The 19615-nt window shown below is 35.4% G+C and overlaps 1 protein-coding gene across 1 annotated transcript in view; it reads left to right on the top strand.

Moving 5' to 3' along the window:
* Positions 1-19615, top strand: part of FAF1 (Fas associated factor 1) — a 499684-nt gene that overhangs the window by 400417 nt on the left and 79652 nt on the right. Inside the window, exons 14-15 of the mRNA XM_065875930.1 lie at positions 8398-8534; positions 13204-13292. Coding sequence (XP_065732002.1) covers positions 8398-8534; positions 13204-13292 — 226 coding nt within the window. The remainder of the gene's footprint in view (positions 1-8397; positions 8535-13203; positions 13293-19615) is intronic.

The following is a 19615-nucleotide window of genomic DNA, read 5'->3' as shown; positions in this document are numbered from 1 at the left end:
CTTCACTTTATATGTGAGAAAACTAAGGCTCAGAAAGATTAAGTTATCCAAAGAAACAACTAGTGGGCTTCCCCGGTGGCGCAGTGGTTGAGAGTCTGCCTGCCGATGCAGGGGACATGGGTTGTGCCCCGGTCCGGGAAGATCCCACATGCCACGGAGCGGCTGGGCCCGTGAGCCACGGCCACTGAGCCTGCGCGTCTGGAGCCTGTGCTCCGCAACGGGGGAGGCCACAACAGTGAGAGGCCCGCGTACCGCAAAAAAAAGAAACAACTAGTAAGTGACAAAATCAGGTTTATTTGACTCCAAAGTCTTTGTTCTTCCCACAATATTATGCTGCTTGCAGTAATTCTTACTTTCTCTAATATGTTAATATTTGGATACTTTACACCTCTTCTAAGTCACATTTTCAGTCAGTGGGTGGTGACAAGATGAAATTATGTAAAAACTGCAGTATGCTAAAAGTCAGGAGGGGAGCTTAGAGTATGAACTTGTGGACAATACCTGCTATTTTGAAATGGGACCAAGTGACCTATCAAGGTAGAAGCATAGTGAAAGAGGCCTGGGAGACCATGATAATTCATACCAACTAACTGTCCTAGTTAAACTGATTTCAGCAAAGTAGTTGGAAGAGGAAAAGGAAGGTTGTATGGTCAACATTGTCATGGTGGAGATAAAGGTTACTAAAGCATGAACTGGCCCTTTCATGTAACAAATACATACTGTTTGGCAGTAGGTGCTAGGAATGCAGAGGTGAATAAGAGATAATTCTCCTAATAGCAGTCCAGGAGCACTATCTTGGAACAGAAAGTTCTCCCTGATTTCTAAACTCCTATTCCGTTCTCTGATTTTTTTCCAGCACTTAATCTGAACTAATAAATCTAGCCCCCAGTTATACATCAGATTATGTTTCCTGTTTGAGGCTATAACCCTAAATATTCTTAGTGTTTTAGGACAAACCATGTCTTACCTTGTTGTATATTTCATAGGCCCTCATAAATACCGATCAGTTGGTAAAAGGCAGAACACAGAAGAAATATTATCTGGCATTTAACATAAATTTGCCCTCTTATATAGCCCCTGGAAAATGAATCTTCTCTTTACATTGCTAGAGAAAGAATTTCTGCATTTGATAAGACATTGGGTTCAATGTTCTCTGTTATCTCTCCCAACTTAAAATAAAATGGGGTACTTACATGTTTATGTTCTTACTCTTCGTGAGAAGGCAGCCAATTATCTATTTATTTATGATTATTGTCCCTCCAAAAAAATTAGTATAAATCAGTCCCTATAGATTAGTTACAGCCCTGTCATTAAACTGTCAGTGCCTCAAAGCCTTTCCACTAGAGTGATTTATAGATGACAACAAGGAGATATTTGTGTTTTCTTTTTAACTCTGACTACTAGTCTATTAAGACAATTTAGCAGTTTACTGTTACTGGGTAGTCTTAAACCACAGACAGGTGAGAGATGCTTTTCAGATTAAATCTTCCCAAAGTGTCATCCTCTGTTTTCTTAAATTTGCCTTTAGTTTGGCTGTGTTCTCTAACATAGATACAATATTTGCATTTGCACGGAGAGGCATTATACTATCCTTTTAGAAAACAATTTGGCAATATGAACCACTAATCATTAAATGATTCTATACCTTTTTACCCTATAATTCCACTTCACAGACAGGCTTTTTTCCCTAAGGAAATACTTTAAGAATTTATCTAAGTATTTTTTATAATGTTAAAAAAACTAGAAAGAAAAATGTAGCTGTAGGTGAATAGCTATGAATATAACAGCTTATACATCTACACAATGGAATATTATTCAACCATTTAACATGCTGGTTCATTACTATTGTATAGAAGGCTAAAAAACTGTATCCAACTAAACACTGATTACCACAAAAAGGAAAAGATATATTTGAGCAAAAAGACTGATAAGAAATAGACAGATGTGATTAACATTGTGTTAAAAGTTTGGGATTTCATGCAATTTTTCTTTATTTTTATAAGAGAGTTACTATCTTACTTTCAAATTGTTTATTTATTGATTGGGCAATACATTCACTTTAATCAAAACTCAAAAGTTGTAGAAAGGTATGTAATGAAAAGTCTCCTACTTATCCTTGTTTCTAAGTTTACCTTTTATAGAGGTAATGTTTCAAGTTTCTTATTTGTCCATCCAGAGATTATTTTATATGTAAGCAAACAAATATATAATTATTTTTCCCCAGTTTTACACAAATGGTAAACACTATTTAACACCCTGCTTTTCCCACTAACATTATATCTTAAAAGATAGTTCATATCAGTTCATAAAGAACCCTTTCTATTTTATGGCTACATAGTATTCCTTTGAATTCTATAAGGTACTATAATTTATTTAACTAGATCCTAGTGGTTGACATTTGGGTTATGCCCAATATTCTGCTATTACAAGCTTACAGTAAATAACTAGGCACATATGTTTCCATCTGAAACTACATCTGTAGATTAAATTCCCAGTTATAGGAGTGCTAGATTAAGAGTTTGTGCATATTTAATTTTAATAGACACTGGCAAATTGCCCACAAAGGAGTTGGTACCAATTTCACTCCTACTAACAGTGTACAGTAGTGCCTATTTCCCTGTAACCTTGCCAATGCAAGGTGTTACCAAAATTTTTTTGTCTTTACTAATCTGACAGATGAAAAATGGTTTCTTAGTGTACCTTTAATTAGGACTTACTCATTATGAGCTATTTTGAGTATTTTTTCACATGTTTATGAGCCATTACTGTTTCCATTTCTTGAAGCTGTCTTTATATATTATTTGTGGATCTTTTCCTAATTGTTTAAGAGTTCTTTATATATTAAGGAAATTAGACCTTTTTCTGTAGTTTGAAATTCAGAATTTATCTTTTGGCCGAGTTATGGTGTTCGTTACCATGTGAAAATAGTCGAAATTATCAATTGTGTCTTTTATGCTTTACTCTGCTTCAGCTATACTAACCTTCTTGTCACCTTTCAAATATGCTAGATACTCTCCAACTTTAAGGTCTTTGTTTCTGCTGTTCTCTCTGCCTGGAATTCTCTTCCTAGAGATATGTGTTCCGCTTCCTCCTTCACCTCTTTTGAATCCTTGATCAAATATCAACTTCTCAGTGAGACCTGACTTCTCTATTTAATATTGCAAACCACCCCCCACCCGGCCTTGTTTTTCCTCCATCACCTGGAGCTCACAGACTGTAATTTTGTGTCACATCGAATTGCAGCTCACCTATACAAATGAAGCAAGTGAGAATTATCATCTTCAATGTGGTCATCACCTCAGGAGACTAGACACTTGGTCCAGTGAATATGCCATTGCCCAAAACTTTTAGGGGACAACTTCTTTAAAAGCTACCTTCAGAGAGAGCTTAAAGCCTTTCAAGGAAAGCAGTCCTGCGTCCTAAAAGCGGTATTTCTCAAAGTGTGTTCCATTAACCACTTATATCAGAATCGCCTTGGATGGGGTTGGGAGCTTATTAAAAAGGCAGTTTCCTGGGCCTTACCCCACATCTGTTGAATCAGAATCTCTCGGGGATGGGGCTGAGGAACTTGCCTTTTGAATAAACTTCATAGGTGATTCCTAGGCCATTAAAGCTTGCAAATCACTGCCTTTATAGTCAGTGTCTTCCAGCTTGTTTACCTAACTCATTTTGAACCAAAGACTTAGGACTATTTCAAAAAATCAAAGCCACCCTTAAAGGACAAAGGCACATATGCCAGTGGTGCTGAAGATCATCTCAGGGAATGAGCTGAACAACGGATAGGCCTGCAGACTTGTGGAAATGATGTTGTGGAAGGAGACAAAAGTCTTTGGCTGGTTTTGGTATGCTTGACAATGCTAGCACCTTGATAAGTCTTACTTCACACGTTAAAGGACCTTGGCTTTAACTTCCCTATTAAAAGGAAAAGAAGAAGAAAGGAGAATTGTGTGTTGGCTAGATAGGTATGATCTCTAAGGTCCTTTCTCTATTTTGTGTTCTGGTTATTCTACTGTTGTACATAAATGTTTTTTAACCAGCCCTGAACACATGAATGAATATGTATAAGTAATGAGGCTTATTACTATAGCAAAAACTGCAAGCTTGGTTTGCTTTAAAGAGAAGAGCCTCCTTAGATCAAAGTGACTTCAAAAGAAGTAGTATAAAAAACAAACAACAACAACCAAAAAACACTTGGCGACCCATATTGGAAAAGTCCTATAGTACTGTTGAATGTGAATTTCTTCTGCTCAATGACCTTTCATTTTGGACAAATGGTTCACACATTATCAGAAAGACATTTAATGTGTTTAATGATTCAAGGGTAAGCAGCCAGGAATTGTGATACTGATTCTTGGTTTTAAATTAGTTAACATTACTAAACATAGATTGCAGCATTTATAATTGTACTTATTTCTCAAATATCAATACCTACCCTTTCATTCTCTGAATGAAAATAAAACCAATGACTGTATTTGTCTAGTCAACAATTCTTTCATGCTATGTCTTAACTATGCAAAAAATCTTTCAGTGTTGGCCCATAGGTATAAGTTACCATTTTAATCCTGAAAATAATTATGATAAAAATGTTAAATATCATGATGCATTTAATAATGATTAAATAGCTACCAATTTTAAGGGCCTACCATATTCTAAGCACAATTCTGAGTACTTTCTGTAACTTACAAGAATATAAGTATTTTAAAGATGTGTTATTTCCAGTTTATATATGAGGCTCCTTTAAACTTATGGAAGTCACATTGAAATGCATAATCAGGAAGCCTCACACAGAGACTTAGCAGTTTTGTAGCCTCCATTTTTTATCAAACGTGCCTCTTTACATTACCTGGTATACAGTAGGTAGGCAGTAAGTGTTTGTGGAATTTCATCACCCTCCCCCTAAATTGCTGTGTTTCTTTTTTTTTTTTTAAAGAAGATGTTGGGGGTAGGAGTTTATTATTTAATTTATTTAATTTATTTATTTTTGTTGTGTTGCGTCTTCGTTTCTGTGTGAGGGCTTTCTCTAGTTGTGGCAAGCGGGGGGCCACTCTTCATCGCGGTGCGCGGGCCTCTCACCATCATGGCCTCTCTTGTTGCGGAGCACAGGCTCCAGACGCGCAGGCTCAGTAGTTGTGGCTCACGGGCCTAGTTGCTCCGCGGCATGTGGGATCCTCCCAGGCCAGGGCTCAACCGCTGCGCCACCAGGGAAGCCCCTTGCTGTGTTTCTTTTAGTATGTATTTTATGTTGAAGTACAGTTTAGTAAAAGTCAATGACTTATGTAATTATGAGTTTGATTGAAAGAACTAAACTATATCCTGTTTTGAATTAAAATGAGATTACTTTTTCGTATATCTGATTTATTAGTAATCCTGGTTTCCATTAGCAAGATAGAAATGATCTCTGCTTCAGAGACTGAAAATTTTACTAATGATTAATATATGCTAGCCATCAGATGTTCTGTTTATTTTTCTCCCCAAACTTTAGATTAAAACCACTTTATCTTATCTTTCCAATTTTAGCCTTCTAATAGCAAGAATTGGTGAATATAAGCTACTAATTATGTTTTTTCTTTTCTTTCCTTTTGGGCATGCCGCACGGCATGCAGTCTTAGCTCCCCTACCAGGGATTGAACCCACACCCCCTTCGGTGGCAACACAGCGTCCTAACCATTGTACCTCCAGGGAATTCCCTATATCTTGTTTCTTTACCAAGGCCAGAGTGTGAGGCTTCCCGCTCCCACTCCCCACCACCTCCACCACGACCTACCCACCCACCCCTCCAGGGACCAGTGAGTTGCAGGAATGCAATTGCTGTGGAAATCATTTCTCCCTTCATGACACCTGACTCTGATGAACACCATATGCAGTTCGATTGACAAGTTTGATGCTGCCACTAGATGCACTGGCACACTTTTATATCTTCACAAGGAAGAAATACCACAAATATGAGAACCACATTTGTTCTCTTAAAACAACTTGTTTTTCCCGTGTTTGATTTTGCTCTAATGTTTTGAACTGGATTTTTGCTGCTGGTAGTGTGCTGCGAATGGTAACTTTGTGTTGTGAATGATCTTGAGAGGATGAAGCAGAACCTCCCAGCCATGAGAAAGATTTGATATTTGTGTTGTGAAGTTCTTGTAAATTATAATGGAAGGAACTGACAAGTAGGAATTTTTTAATTTGGGGCTGTCCATTGGCCCTACAGGCTGTCGATGATTGCAATTTGAAAATCTCAAAGTAAACATGATCATAGGAGATTAATCAAATTAATTAAACTTTTAACAAAGTCTCTCTTCGATTAGAACAGATTGTTAGTTAAGGCCACTAGAAAACATCAGCCAGCTGTGTGATCCCTTTATATTTCTCAACTGCTTCTAAAATATTAGAATGATTTGCTAATACCTGGTAGAAAACTGATCACTGTGTTTTTTATAGTAATTGAATGGCTTAATGGTTAATGTGATGTTGAAAGCTGTACCTCCCTTGAATATGTTTCGTGTAGTTTTGAAATTTATGTTATATATTAATTTAAACCAAATAAGATACCTACATTTTCATAATTATTTTCTCTTCTAGCTCATTTTCACAGAAAGAGGATTTGGGATGTACACAGTTGCCAGACAAAATTGTCTTGAAATCAAATTCTTAAAACCACTAAGCCAACCTGCCTGCTTGCCTCCCTTCTTTTCTTCCTTCCTTCCTGCCTTCCTTTTTTGGGGGTCTCCTCTTTGGCTAGTATTTAATATCACTTGTGAGGCTAGTGCTGTGATGGCCATCTACTGTGTGATAGCCACTTAATCCATTGATGTGAAAGCAACAAGGACTTATTTTCTCCCTTTTGTAGGAAATGGCATTCCAACTGTTTTTTGACATCTTTAATTTTAGAGGTTGCCAATGATCAGATCAGGGTCAAGACTGACTTCAAATATTTTAGTAAGAAGCAGAAAGAAAAATGAGATCCTAACTTTCTAGTCTCCTGATCTACACATCTCCATTGATGAATTAAAGCTATATGGGTGTGAAATTTGGTATGGAGACTTAGGCTGCTTGAGCACCTTTTATCCCATAATAGTTGTGGAATGTGAAGATCTGAATTTTCATGGGGGCCCTGATATTTCATGGCCAACAATTGGTTTTTTAAAGGCCTTGTCATTTCAGATTGCCATGGGGTCCGGTTATTGCTGCTGTAAATGTGTATATGAACCTGCCTCCCAATGAACTTATTGCAGTGGTGCTAACTTGTCTTGACACTCTTGCCAACAGTTCTAGTGGCCCTGTGTGTAGTCACCGCACAGGTTTTGTGGAGGATTCAGCCTAAACTTCTGGGATGAATTTCTATGGACAAGAAATATACTGGCTTTAAAAATTAAGAGGTTTGATTCTGTTTTGAATATGGATATCAAATGAATCTGAGCACATGACATTTTAATGCCGTTTGTCTTTTCAAATAGATTTACCTTCTAATGCATGTGATGACAAGACTTTGCTCATCAGCTAGAACATACATTTCAGAGGAGTTGTTACCTAAAATATTATCATAAGGCATAAGAAAACACACGATTTAAGTTGCCTTTCATGAACATAATTAAGAATTAATAAGCCAGTACCAGTGGCTAGTCCCCAGAATTTCCACTGTTTTGCCTTTTGTGACCTGTGTTATTAAAAGTCCATTATTTTTACAGACTTTATTAAATTGGATCTTATTAAAGCATTCTATATTTGCATTTGGTCTTTCATAATTCATTATTATTATGACATTTACTTTTTACCATCAGATCTGAAAACATATCATAAGCTACCCTTTTCTCTTGAAAGAAATGCTAATTTCAAACAGTCCTCTAATAGAAGAGAAAAGCTTTATCAGTTTTTTCATTTATTCCAGATCGTGTTAAGAATACTAATGCTAGACTTCAGTATGCTAATATCTCTGAGCTTTTTTTGGTCAAAAGCTTAGAATTATTATTTTTATCCCATACCAAGTATGAAACTAGAAGACCTCCTACTACTGGAGAAAACACAATTCTCAAGTACAATTCTTGATTCTAAGGACTTGTGAAAATGTTGCTAGATCCTGTTTAGACTAGGATGATGCCGGTTAATTTAACTTTTACCACCCGATACTTGTCCCCTTTAAGAAATTTTTCCTCTTAAAATTCATTTTGTTTGTTTTTCTCATAGTTTAGGGTAATATAGGGTGTGTGGCCTGCTTTTCTGTAGGATAATCATTTCTATACCATTTATGATGTAGTTGAAAACTTAAATACAGTAATATTTTACATATTGATATCAGACTGTCTAATTTTAATATAGCTAATAAAACACAATGACTTTTTTCTTAGCGTAGTGATAAATTTATTAAACTCTGAAATGAAACTAACTTTGGATTTTGTCTCATTTTAGATTTCTGACGATGTGCAATAGACACTTTGGCAGCGTTGTTGCACAAACCATTCGGACTCAAAAAACAGATCAGTTTCCACTTTTTCTGATTATTATGGGAAAGCGATCATCTAATGAAGTGTTAAATGTGATACAAGGTAAAGTACATATCACAAGGGAAGTAGAGTGTCTCCTTATGTATGTGATAACCTTGTAATATTTACCATCAAAGCTGAAAGTAATTCTCTGTATTGGTGAATATCTTTGCATTTTAAAATATAGAACACCGGGAAAAAGAATATCTTCAAAAAGTATAGGTGCGGGCTTCCCTGGTGGTGTAGTGGTTGGGAGTCCGCCCGCCGATGCAGGGGGCGTGCGTTCCTGCCCCGGTCTGGGAGGATCCCGCGTGCCGCGGAGCGGCTGGGCCCGTGGGCCGTGGCCGCTGGACCTGCGCGTCCGGAGCCTGTGCTCCTCAATGGGAGAGGCCGCGACAGTGAGAGGCCCGCGTACCTCAAAAAAAAAAAAAAAATAGTATAGGTGCTATGAAATATGCTTCAAGAAAATCCAACATAAACATCTTAATAAAACTGCACAGCCCTTGGGACATAGGATAATCATGTTAAATATTCAGAATTGCTAAATTTTCTAAACTAGAAATTAAGCCATAATCAGTCATCAAATATGATATTTCATTCATACACACACACACACACACACACACACACACACACATATTTCTTGCTGTAATGTTGATTGGTTGAAGGAAATCCTTATCTTTAGTTATCTGGAAAAACCAGTGACTGGATATTGTGAATTGAATAGTTCACAGTGGCAGTCGTTTCACCTCATTTGTGTGAATCCACGTCTAGAATGCAACCCTGAGGTGTGAAGCTATAGGATGCCTGTCAATTTAATCACAGTGCACACATTCTTTACCAAAAAAATGAGTGATGTTTTTTATGTTACTAATGTATCCTAAGTATTAGTATAAAAAATTCCTTTATACATGGCAAAGCTTGCATTGAAAACAGTATCTTTTCTATGCCACAGGGAAAAGGATGTTTCAGATGCTCCAAGCTAAAGCTTGTGTCTGAGATACTTAATTTCTGCCCCTATTTAAGTCACAAGTTCTGTAGCAGGTAATGTAATGGAGGAAGGGGTATAAATTCAAGTGCCTTTAAAACTCAAAACAAAACCTCTGGTATTTTATGTTTTCTCTATAGCTAGAGCATTCACTTTCACAAACAGTGTTAAAGAAGACCTGCTGCGGGAACAAAATGCATAGAGTAAATAGATAATGAAGATAATATTTCATTCCTGTTTTCATATTAATTAATCATATTAATTAATTTCATATTAATTAATATTTCATTCCTGTTTACTGTAATATTTCCAGCAATATTACAGTCAATAGTGGTTCTCAAAGCATGGTCCATGGGCCTTAGAGGTCCCCTAGATCCTTTCAGGGAATCTACAAGGTCTATTTTTGATAGACTCTTTTTTTGCTTTCTTTTTTACTGTATTGACATTTGTACTAAGTGGCACAAAATCAGTGCTGTGTAAAACTGCTGGCATCTTAGCACAAATCAAGGCCATGACACAGAACTGTACTGGTAGTCATATTTTTCACCTCCATGTATGTGCATTTTTTTAAATTATTATTTTATTAATTTTTAACCGTCTTTATAGTTTGTGTGATGCAATGGGCAGACATTTCTCCAGGATGAACAAAGTAAGTCTGTTACTTCAAGAAAAAGAACTGACAACATTTGTTGCCAATGATAAAATTTGAGTTTTTAAGCAAAAAGTTATATCCTCCATTTAAGATTGACAGTTTAAATACTTTTCTGGTGATGTTAATGGTGATGATAATAAATGTGATTTTTTTGATATCATAAAATAAGACGTGTCAACATTCAGAAGAAATGCATGACTCCGTGAACCAACATTTTCCAAATGACCAATGCATAATGTTATAAACTCATGCATGAGTAAAAGATCCATTCAAAGGGCAAAATAGACCAGTGGATTTTAATATAACAAAGTACAATAAGTTCATTGATAACGGTTTCAAATTCCTCCCATACCTAACCTTGAAAAAAATTCCACTTGTCAGTTTGGGTGTATTAAAGAAAAATATCTACAATTATCTATTAAAATACTCCTCCTTTTTCCAACTATATATCTGTTTGAGGCCATAATTGCTTCATAAATTTCAACCAAGACAACACATTACAGCTGGTTTAATGTAAATATAGATATGAGAATCCAGTTGCATTTTATTAAACCAGACATTAAAGAAATTTGCAAAAATGTTAAAAGAAATTACATTCTTCTCACTGAACTTTTTCTTTTGGAACATATAGTTATTTTTCATAAATGTGATATTTATATTAACAAATTATGGGGGTTTTTTTGATGTTGATGTGTTTTTTTTGTTTGATGTGGTTTTTTTTTGATGTTGGGTTTTTTTTGATTTTTTTTTGATGTTAGTAATTTATTTATTTATTTTTGCTGTGTTGGGTCTTCGTTTCTGTGCGAGGGCTTTCTCTAGTTGTGGCAAGCGGGGGCCACTCTTCATCGCGGTGCGCAGGCCTCTCACTATCGTGGCCTCTCTTGTTGCAGAGCACAGGCTCCAGATGCGCAGGCTCAGTAGTTGTGGCTCACAGGCCTAGCCACTCCGTGGCATATGGGATCCTCCCAGACCAGGGCTCAAACCCGTGTCCCCTGCATTAGCAGGCAGATTCTCAACCACTGCACCACCAGGGAAGCCCCAAATTATGGGTTTATTATTGTTACTTTTAAATGAATTGATAAATATGTTTTAGAAATTTCAGTTTTAATTTCTAACACAGTAAATGTCGGTAATCATAACCCACATAAAAATTCTTCAGGGATCTCAATAGTTTTTAAGAGTATAAAGAGGTTCTGTTGCAATAGGCTATAAAAAATAAATTTTCCCTGAACTGCATTAACTGGAACCTTTCTCCATCTTGGATCATTAAGGGCTTAGGTATAAAATACCTTCAAGTACAGTTTGGCAATGAGCCTGTATAGTTAGGGCTGAAGCATAGTTGATAAGCAGTGACTTTAAGCCTGAAAATTAATGACCAGTGTGTAGTACCTGTAAAATTATACTATTTCCCCATTGATGATTCTAGTACCCTCCACAAAGTATTCATGGCCCATACTCGTTGTTAGTCACTACAGTTTACAAATAAGAAATGGAAACCCAAAGATTTGCCTGGTAACAAAATCTACGTTGAAGGTTCTCTTATTAAACTTTTTGCCATTTGTTATACCTGTTAATAATAACTGTCAGTGATTGTGTGTGTGCTGTGTACCAGGCACTTTACATTATCTCTGATCCTTCTAAGAACCCTACAGAGGTAGTGTTATCTTCATTTTGCAGATAAGGAAATTGATCGTTAGAGAGCTAGAGTCACTCCCTCTTCTCTTATTCATTTGTTTACTAAGTGAATATTTATTAAGCCCTTATCATGTGCTAGGCAATTTCTAGGTACCAGATCATGTAGTTATAAGTAGCAGAACTAGGGTTAGAACTCTGACTACAAAACCAGTTCTGCTTTCTTGGTAACATGATATCACACCAAGATAATACTTGTTCTCTAGCTCATTTATTGAGAGAGTAGTGCTGATGTGAGCAAATTAGATTATTTCTTTGGCTAAGGACCGCAGCTGCTCCCTAACTGCATGTTGCCAGTGGTCATAAGGGAAACTGGGAAAGGACCATTGAAAGATTATGTTAGTCAAACCCTACTCTGGAAGAATACAAGCAAGGATGCTTACTATTTGTTGTCTCGTTGGTGGCCATTCCATTAATGGGACAAGAAGACACCTTCTCAGGCCCTGGAGAAGACAGGCTCTTTTGCCTGTAGGTTTGAAAGAAGAGAAAAATTGCTATATCTTTATGTATCTTCATGAGTTTCCTTCTCTCTTGTAGATGCATCCAAAGCGAATAACAGAACTTAATGCATGCAAGAAATGGCATATATTTGCTATATGTTTGTTACAAACTTGGACAGGGAATAAAATAACATTCAAGAAAATCAAATATTACAATACCTTCTCCATAAAGATTATAGCATAGTCATTTGAAAGCAGCTGAAAGGGAAAAATATCAGTTGGGAAAAAAAAATTTTTTTTTTTTTTCAGAAATTGAATTACTGCTTGTTTCACCAAAGAATTTTTAGTGATAGGAGATCATTCTAAGTAAACAGTATGCTAAGATGGAAAAGGAGACAGGCTTCTGAGTCAGACTCATATGGTTTCAAATCCTGGCCCTATAACTTAACCAACTTGACGTTGGTTAGTCAGGTTACTTGAGCTCTCTAAGCCTCATTTTCCTTCTTGTTACAATCAAAATCATAATAACACCTTCATAGAATTGTTGTACAGATTAAATGAGATTTTATATCTATAAACCTAATCACTTAATGTAATTTGTTTGGCATATAAACAAATGGTAGTTGTTGCTAGCGTTATTAAGTAGATATGTTTTCCTAACTTGAAAGATACTTTGATCCTCATGACTTGGATATTCTTCTTGCAGTGCTGAAAGTCCTTCTTATTAAGTAAGAGACTGTTCCCTCAAATCTAAGTATTCTGAAATTTCAATTGCCAGTATACTGCTTTGTTCTCTTTCTGAAAATATGAAACTTTTCAGTGAAAACATGAAAGTTTTTATTAGCATGCCAGTCTGTAATTTTTTTAGACTGTAGTTATTCCTTACTGATTAATTCTAGAATGACTTTCCATTTTATAATGACTTTAATGTGAAGTTTGGCTATCTCCATGTGTTGCTAGGTAACACAACAGTGGATGAGTTAATGATGAGACTCATGGCTGCAATGGAGATCTTCACGGCCCAGCAACAGGAAGATATAAAGGATGAGGTAAGGTGAAATGTTAAGTAGACCTTTAATAGGATTTGTTGAGATAATTTGTCAAATGGTGATGCTTGCCTATGTCATGATGGATAAATAAGGCATTGATGAAGATGTGTTTCCACATGAACGAAGGGTTTTTATGCCACTGAATTTACCTTTCAGTCCATTCTTTTCATGACCCAAGACCCAACAATTTGTTTAACTTTATGGACATTTATACTTTGCTAGATTTGATGACAGGAGGTCGATTTACAGGAAACGAATTCTGAAGCATGTTTACAGAAGAAACTACAGTTCAGGAAATCCAATCTATTATATGGGTTTTTCACTCACTTTTAAGGTCCTCTTACTCTTTTTAAGTATTGAGATTGATTAGCAATAAACACATTTTACACTTGAACATATTTTTGAAGCACTGTGAGAATTAGTAAAAAGATCACCAGAATTCTGAATTTAGCAGTCTCCCGAACATATTTAGATGGTATAGATGAGATGAGCATGGAACCTCAAATAGAATAATAATAACAGCAATATTCATAATGACAATAGTAGTCAACACTTACTGAATATCTGTAATGTACTAGGCACTATGCAAAGCACTTTACATTTATCATCTCATGTGATCCTCAAAACAATCCCTTGAGGCTGCATATGAGTCAGAGTTCTGGCTGGAAACAGATGACACTTTCAAACTGGGTTGTTTGAAAAGAGTTTAATAAGGGAACTATTTATGAAGATATGGGCAGAGTTTATGGGAGTCAACAATGGATAGTACACTCTAGGGCTAAAGGAAGCCATTACTACCCTTAGGCCTAAAGGCCTAGGAGAAGGTGGTATATGAAGAGGATCGCTTCTATTAGAGAGATATAGCCAACCCTTGGTGAACTGGTAAGGAAGAAACTAAGGAATAGCTTCCCTTTCCTTTTATACTCTGATCTCCTGCTAGTACCTCCTATTGACCTAACCCAACTAGAAACTGAAAGGCAGGCAAGTAAACCTCCCTGGGCAAAAAGCTAGGTAGAGCATGGATACTGAGGGGCAGATGGAACATAATCCAACACAGATTGGTATTGTCATCTCTACTTTTCAGATGAGAAAACTGAGGATCAAAAAGTTTAAGTTAATTTACCCAAGGGTCACACAGCTAGTAGGATCTATAATAATCTCAAGTAATTATTAGTGCTTTATCAGTCAAGAAATTTCTGGATTTGGAAAACAGTCTCAAGATAAAATATGAAACAAATCTTATCATTTATTAATTTGAGATGCTAAGTTCGTATATCCATCAAATTATTCTTTTTAATTTTCTCTTTGTTTTTAATTTTTAAAGAAAGATTTACATAGAACAAATAAAGGAGAGTTTGATTTCTGAGCAATGATGAAAAGTTTCCGCGTATAATGAGTGTTTTCAATACAATACTCTAGCTATTACAAATGGGAAAAACATAAACAATTTCCATTTAACCTTGTACTGTTGTATTTAACTTTATTTACTTGTCTCTGTCTTCTACTAGACTGTGAGTTAAAGAGCAAGGGTTGTATCGTATTCATGTTTGTAACTCTGTCTTCTAACAGTGTACCTAGGACAACGTAGGCACTCAAAAAATGTTTGTAAGTGATTGAATAAATGAATAGTTGAAAGAATTTACATGAAATAATGTGACTTGAAAAAATAATACTTGATTACAATGATATAAAACATGATGTATCCACATTAACAAATATGAAAATTCTGAGCACTATACCTAGAGTTTTAATACTCAGTAGATTCCTTTTATTACTATAAAAATGTTGTTTGTAATTTTTCTTAGTAGTGTTTCATTTACTCTGAGGGAAAGGTAATCGGGTATATGGTAGAATGGTGTTTATCTGTTACTTTATAAATTGACACTGACATTTTGAAATAATGAAGTACTGTACTTAGTTAGGAATTTGTAATAATAGGTGTGTTGCCATTCAAGATTACATTTATCCTGGAATAGAGGCATTGATTGACAATAATTCACTAAACACATTCTTCAGCCATTTAAACCTTGATTCTCATTAGTACTCGATTTACAGATTATGCTGTATAATAATATGAATGCACAATATTTGCGTGCATATTCCCAGTTCATTTTCATTTTAATTTGTGTTCCTCATAATTCATTGGTAAGGAAATTGACTTTAATTCATTTAATACTGAGCACAAAACTTAATATGAGGGTTACAGGAAAAATCTAAGACTCCGTATAATTGAAATTTTTTATTGAAATTTAACTGCAAGAGATAAAAGATTTCTCTTTGTTTTTGTTTTTAGAGTGTCTTATGAAAGTTATCTTTCAGGTCATAAGTAGAGTTCCTAAGAAAAGCTTTTCTAAGTTTAAAAACTTCTTTTAGACTATGCACAGATCATGATTTGGTATCTGCTGAGTAAGTGATAAGAAACACTGTCCCTTGTAATTGTGAATTTGGCTTTACTTTATAAAAAATTTCAAATAAAACTTAAGCATACAGTTAAAATTAAATTGTGAACACGTTTGAAGGATGGCTTCCTCGGCCTGAATTTATTTAAACTCATCTTTGATTCAGTTACGTCCATCATTTCAATGATACCTTTGTATTAGTGCAACCAGAGATTCCTATATTACATAAAGCTTTTATTAAATAAAACCAAGCCCAAAGCATATTCATACTCTGAGTCATTCTTCAATGGCTCAGAATGGGCTAACCTTTATATCGCTAATTGTTCTGTCTCTAACCAGGAAGTATAAATTATGTATGAGCCTCTGTTTTGACAGAACTATCTCCATATAGATTTATTCATAGACATTTTTATTAATGGTATTAGTTTGGTTTTATAAGTGTTTACTGAGCATCTATGAAGAATATAGCACTGGGCTAGGTCCTGGGGACAGAGAGGTGCTTTGCTCTAGTGAGGGGCTATTTGCAAAGAAGGGATGAGGAGAAAAGCAAATATCACTATATGACAGTGGCCACATTTTAGCATCTGTTTTTGATTACAGCTTGGTTCCAAACAATAGATGCTTTCTAACATGTAAATGGAGTCAGTTTTTTCATATGTACTAGTTTTTTTAGCTGTGAATAATCTCAAAACCTCTGATTATCAAGTGTTTATTATACTTAGCTCTTGATGTATTTGTGGTTTCATTCATTTGTTCGTTCATCCATTCAACACTAATTTACTTAGAATCCTCTATCGTAGGTGCAAGAATTACCCCTTTCCAGCCTAACCACTCTGATTAATTTGTATCTAAGCAATATCTCTGTAATTGTCAAAACCCAAATGTTGGAGATCAGGGCAGATTTCAAGGTCAGGAACAGCATTCTCATTTCTTTGGTAATGGTAAGAATATACTAGTGGAACATGGGCAACATATGCCAGAGGGGCCTTTTTAGGCTTACCCTTTAAGGATTCTGATTTGAGACTTAAAAACAATACTGCCACAGCACAGGGAGGGTAGGTTTATTGGCTCAAGGCAGCTTTTTGTGTTGCCAAAGGAAATTGTTGGCTTTGTGTTTGCCCCATGGAATGTGTAACTTTTTTGTCCTAAGTTTTGTCTTTATCTTACTGTTTGAAGCACTGAACTCCTTTTCCTTTCATCTGTTTAAAATCTCACCATTGTCATACCCATTCTCTTTCCAGAACTAACAATGATAAACAGGGTACAGATTCTGGCTTCTGTTGATGTTTTCTTTAAAACAGGAGTAAGTCATCACAAGATAGAGAATAAAAACAGTATCTTTGTGCAAAAACTAAAGCAAAACATATACAACAGACCAACCTTTAAAAGGATCTTTCACTATTAGGCTTCTTTAAAAATATATCTGGACTACTTCCTGAAGCTAGCAAGAATAGTATCAATAGTTTTGTTAGGAGAGTTTTCCCTGATATAGCTATGTATAAATCTATATGTGAGATTAAAAACAAAAACAAAAGTCAGTATTTTTAAACATCAGAATTTCACTGAAAGTGTAAAAGTCAGAGAAGATCTAATACCCAGAAGTAACTTTAAGGAAGAAGAGCTAATTGAGTTAACTGTTAATGATTCGAGCACTAAATGGATAGTTGAGAATACCATAGACGGCTTTCTGTAGTTGGTTGCTTTCTGCTCACAAAAGGGTGGTTGTTTTTTTTTTTTGAGATATCATTGACATATAACGTTGTATTAGTTCCAGGTGTACAACGTTAATGATCTGATATTTGTATATATTACAAAATGATCACCACAATAAGTCTGGTTAACATCCATCACCACACATAGTTATAATTTTTTCTTGTGAAGAGAATTTTTAAGATCTGCTCTTAGCAACTTTCAGATATACAAAACAGTATTATTAACTGCAGTCACCATGCTGTCAATTACACCCCCATGACTTAATTATTTTATAACAGGAAGTCTGTACCTTTCAACTAACTTCATCCATTTTACCCACCTCTCAATCAGCCACGCCAGCCCACTCACTCTGATCTCTGCCAACCATCAATCTTTTCTCTGTATCTATGAGCTTGATTTTCTTTTTTTTTTAGATTCCACATATAAGTAAGATTATGTGGTATTTTTCTCTGACTTATTTCACTTAGCATAATGTTCTCAATGGTCCATCATGTTGTCAGAAATGGCAAGACTTTCTTCTTTTCTATGAATAAATAAGATTCCATTACACACACACACACACACACACACCACATTTTCTTTATCCGTTTATTCACTGATGGACATTTAGGTTGCTTATATGTCTGAGATGTTATAAATCATACTGCAGTGAACATGAAGGTGCATATATCTTTTCAAGTTAGTGTTTTTGTTTCCTTCAGATAAGTACCCAGAAGTGGAATCTCTGGATCATATGGTAGTTCCATTTTTAATTTTTCTGAGGAAGCTCTACACTGTTTTCCATAGTGGCTGCACCAATTTACATTTTTACCAACAGTGCAGAAAGGTTCCCTTTTCTCCACATCCTCGTCAACACTTGTTATTTTTTGTCTTCTTGATAATAGCCATTCTAACAGGTGTGAGGTGATATTTCATGGTTTTAATTTGCATTTTCCTGATAATTAGTAATGTTGAGTACCTTTCCATGTACCTGTTGGCCACCTGTATATGTTCTTTGGGAAAATGTCTATTCAGAATCCCTGCCCATTTTTTAATCAGATTGTTCGTTTGTTTTGCTGTTGAGTTGTATGAGTTATTTATATATTGAATATTAATCCCTTATCAGATACATGATTTGCAAATATTTTCTCCCATTCGGTAGCTTGCCTTTTCATTTTGTTGATGGTTCCCTTTGCTGTGCAACAACCTTTTAATTTGATGTACTCTTCTGTGTGTATATTTTTGCTTTTACTGCCTTTGCTTTTGGTGTCAGATCCAAAAAATCATTGCCAAGACTGATGATAAGGAGCTTACTACCTATGTTTTCTACTAGGAGTTTTATGCTTTCAGATCTTAATTCAAGTCTTGAATTCAATTTTAGCTGATTTTTGTGTATGGTGTAAGATAGTGGCCAAGTTTCTTTCTTTTGCATGTAGCTGTACAGTTTTCCCAACACCATTTTTGGAAGAGACTGTTCTTTCCCACTTGTATATTCTTGGCTCCTTTGTCATAAAATAATTGACAATTTATACATGGGTTTATTTCTGGCCTTTCTATTCTGTTCCATTGATCTATGTGTCTGTTTTTATGCCAATACCATACTGTTTTGACTACTATAGCCTTGTAATATAGTTTGAAATCAAGGAAGGCTGATGCCTCCATCTTTGTTGTTGGCTTTTTTTTTTCTTCTTCTTCTTAAGATTGCTTGGGTATTCAGAATCTTTTATGGTTTTATACAAATTTTAGGATTCTTTGTTCTATTTTTGTGAAAAATGTCCTCAGAATTTTGATAGAGATTGCATTGGATCTGTAGATAACTTTGGGTAGTTTGAACATTTTTATTCCTAGGTATTTTATTCTTTTTGATGCAGTCGTACATTGGATTGTTTTCTTAATTTCTCTTTCTGATAGTTTGTTGTTAGCATGTAGAAACAACAGGTTTTTGTATGTTGATTTTGTATCCTGCAACTTTACTGAATTTATTTATTAGTTCTAACACGGTTTTTTGGTGGCACCTTTAGGGTTTTCTATATATAATATCATGACATCTGCAAATAGTGACAGTTTTACTTCTTCCTTTCTAATTTTGATGGCTTTTATTTGTTTTTTCTTGCCTGATTGCTCTAGCTAGGACTTCTGATACTACATTGAATAAAAATGAAAAGAAAAGAACATCCTTGTCTTGTTCCTTATCCTAGAAGAAAAGCTTTTAGCTTTTCACAGTTGAGTATG

The sequence above is a fragment of the Phocoena phocoena genome, chromosome 1 (assembly GCF_963924675.1).
Source record: "Phocoena phocoena chromosome 1, mPhoPho1.1, whole genome shotgun sequence".
Classification (NCBI taxonomy): Eukaryota; Metazoa; Chordata; class Mammalia; order Artiodactyla; family Phocoenidae; genus Phocoena; species Phocoena phocoena.
This window is presented reverse-complemented; position numbering and strand designations above follow the sequence as displayed.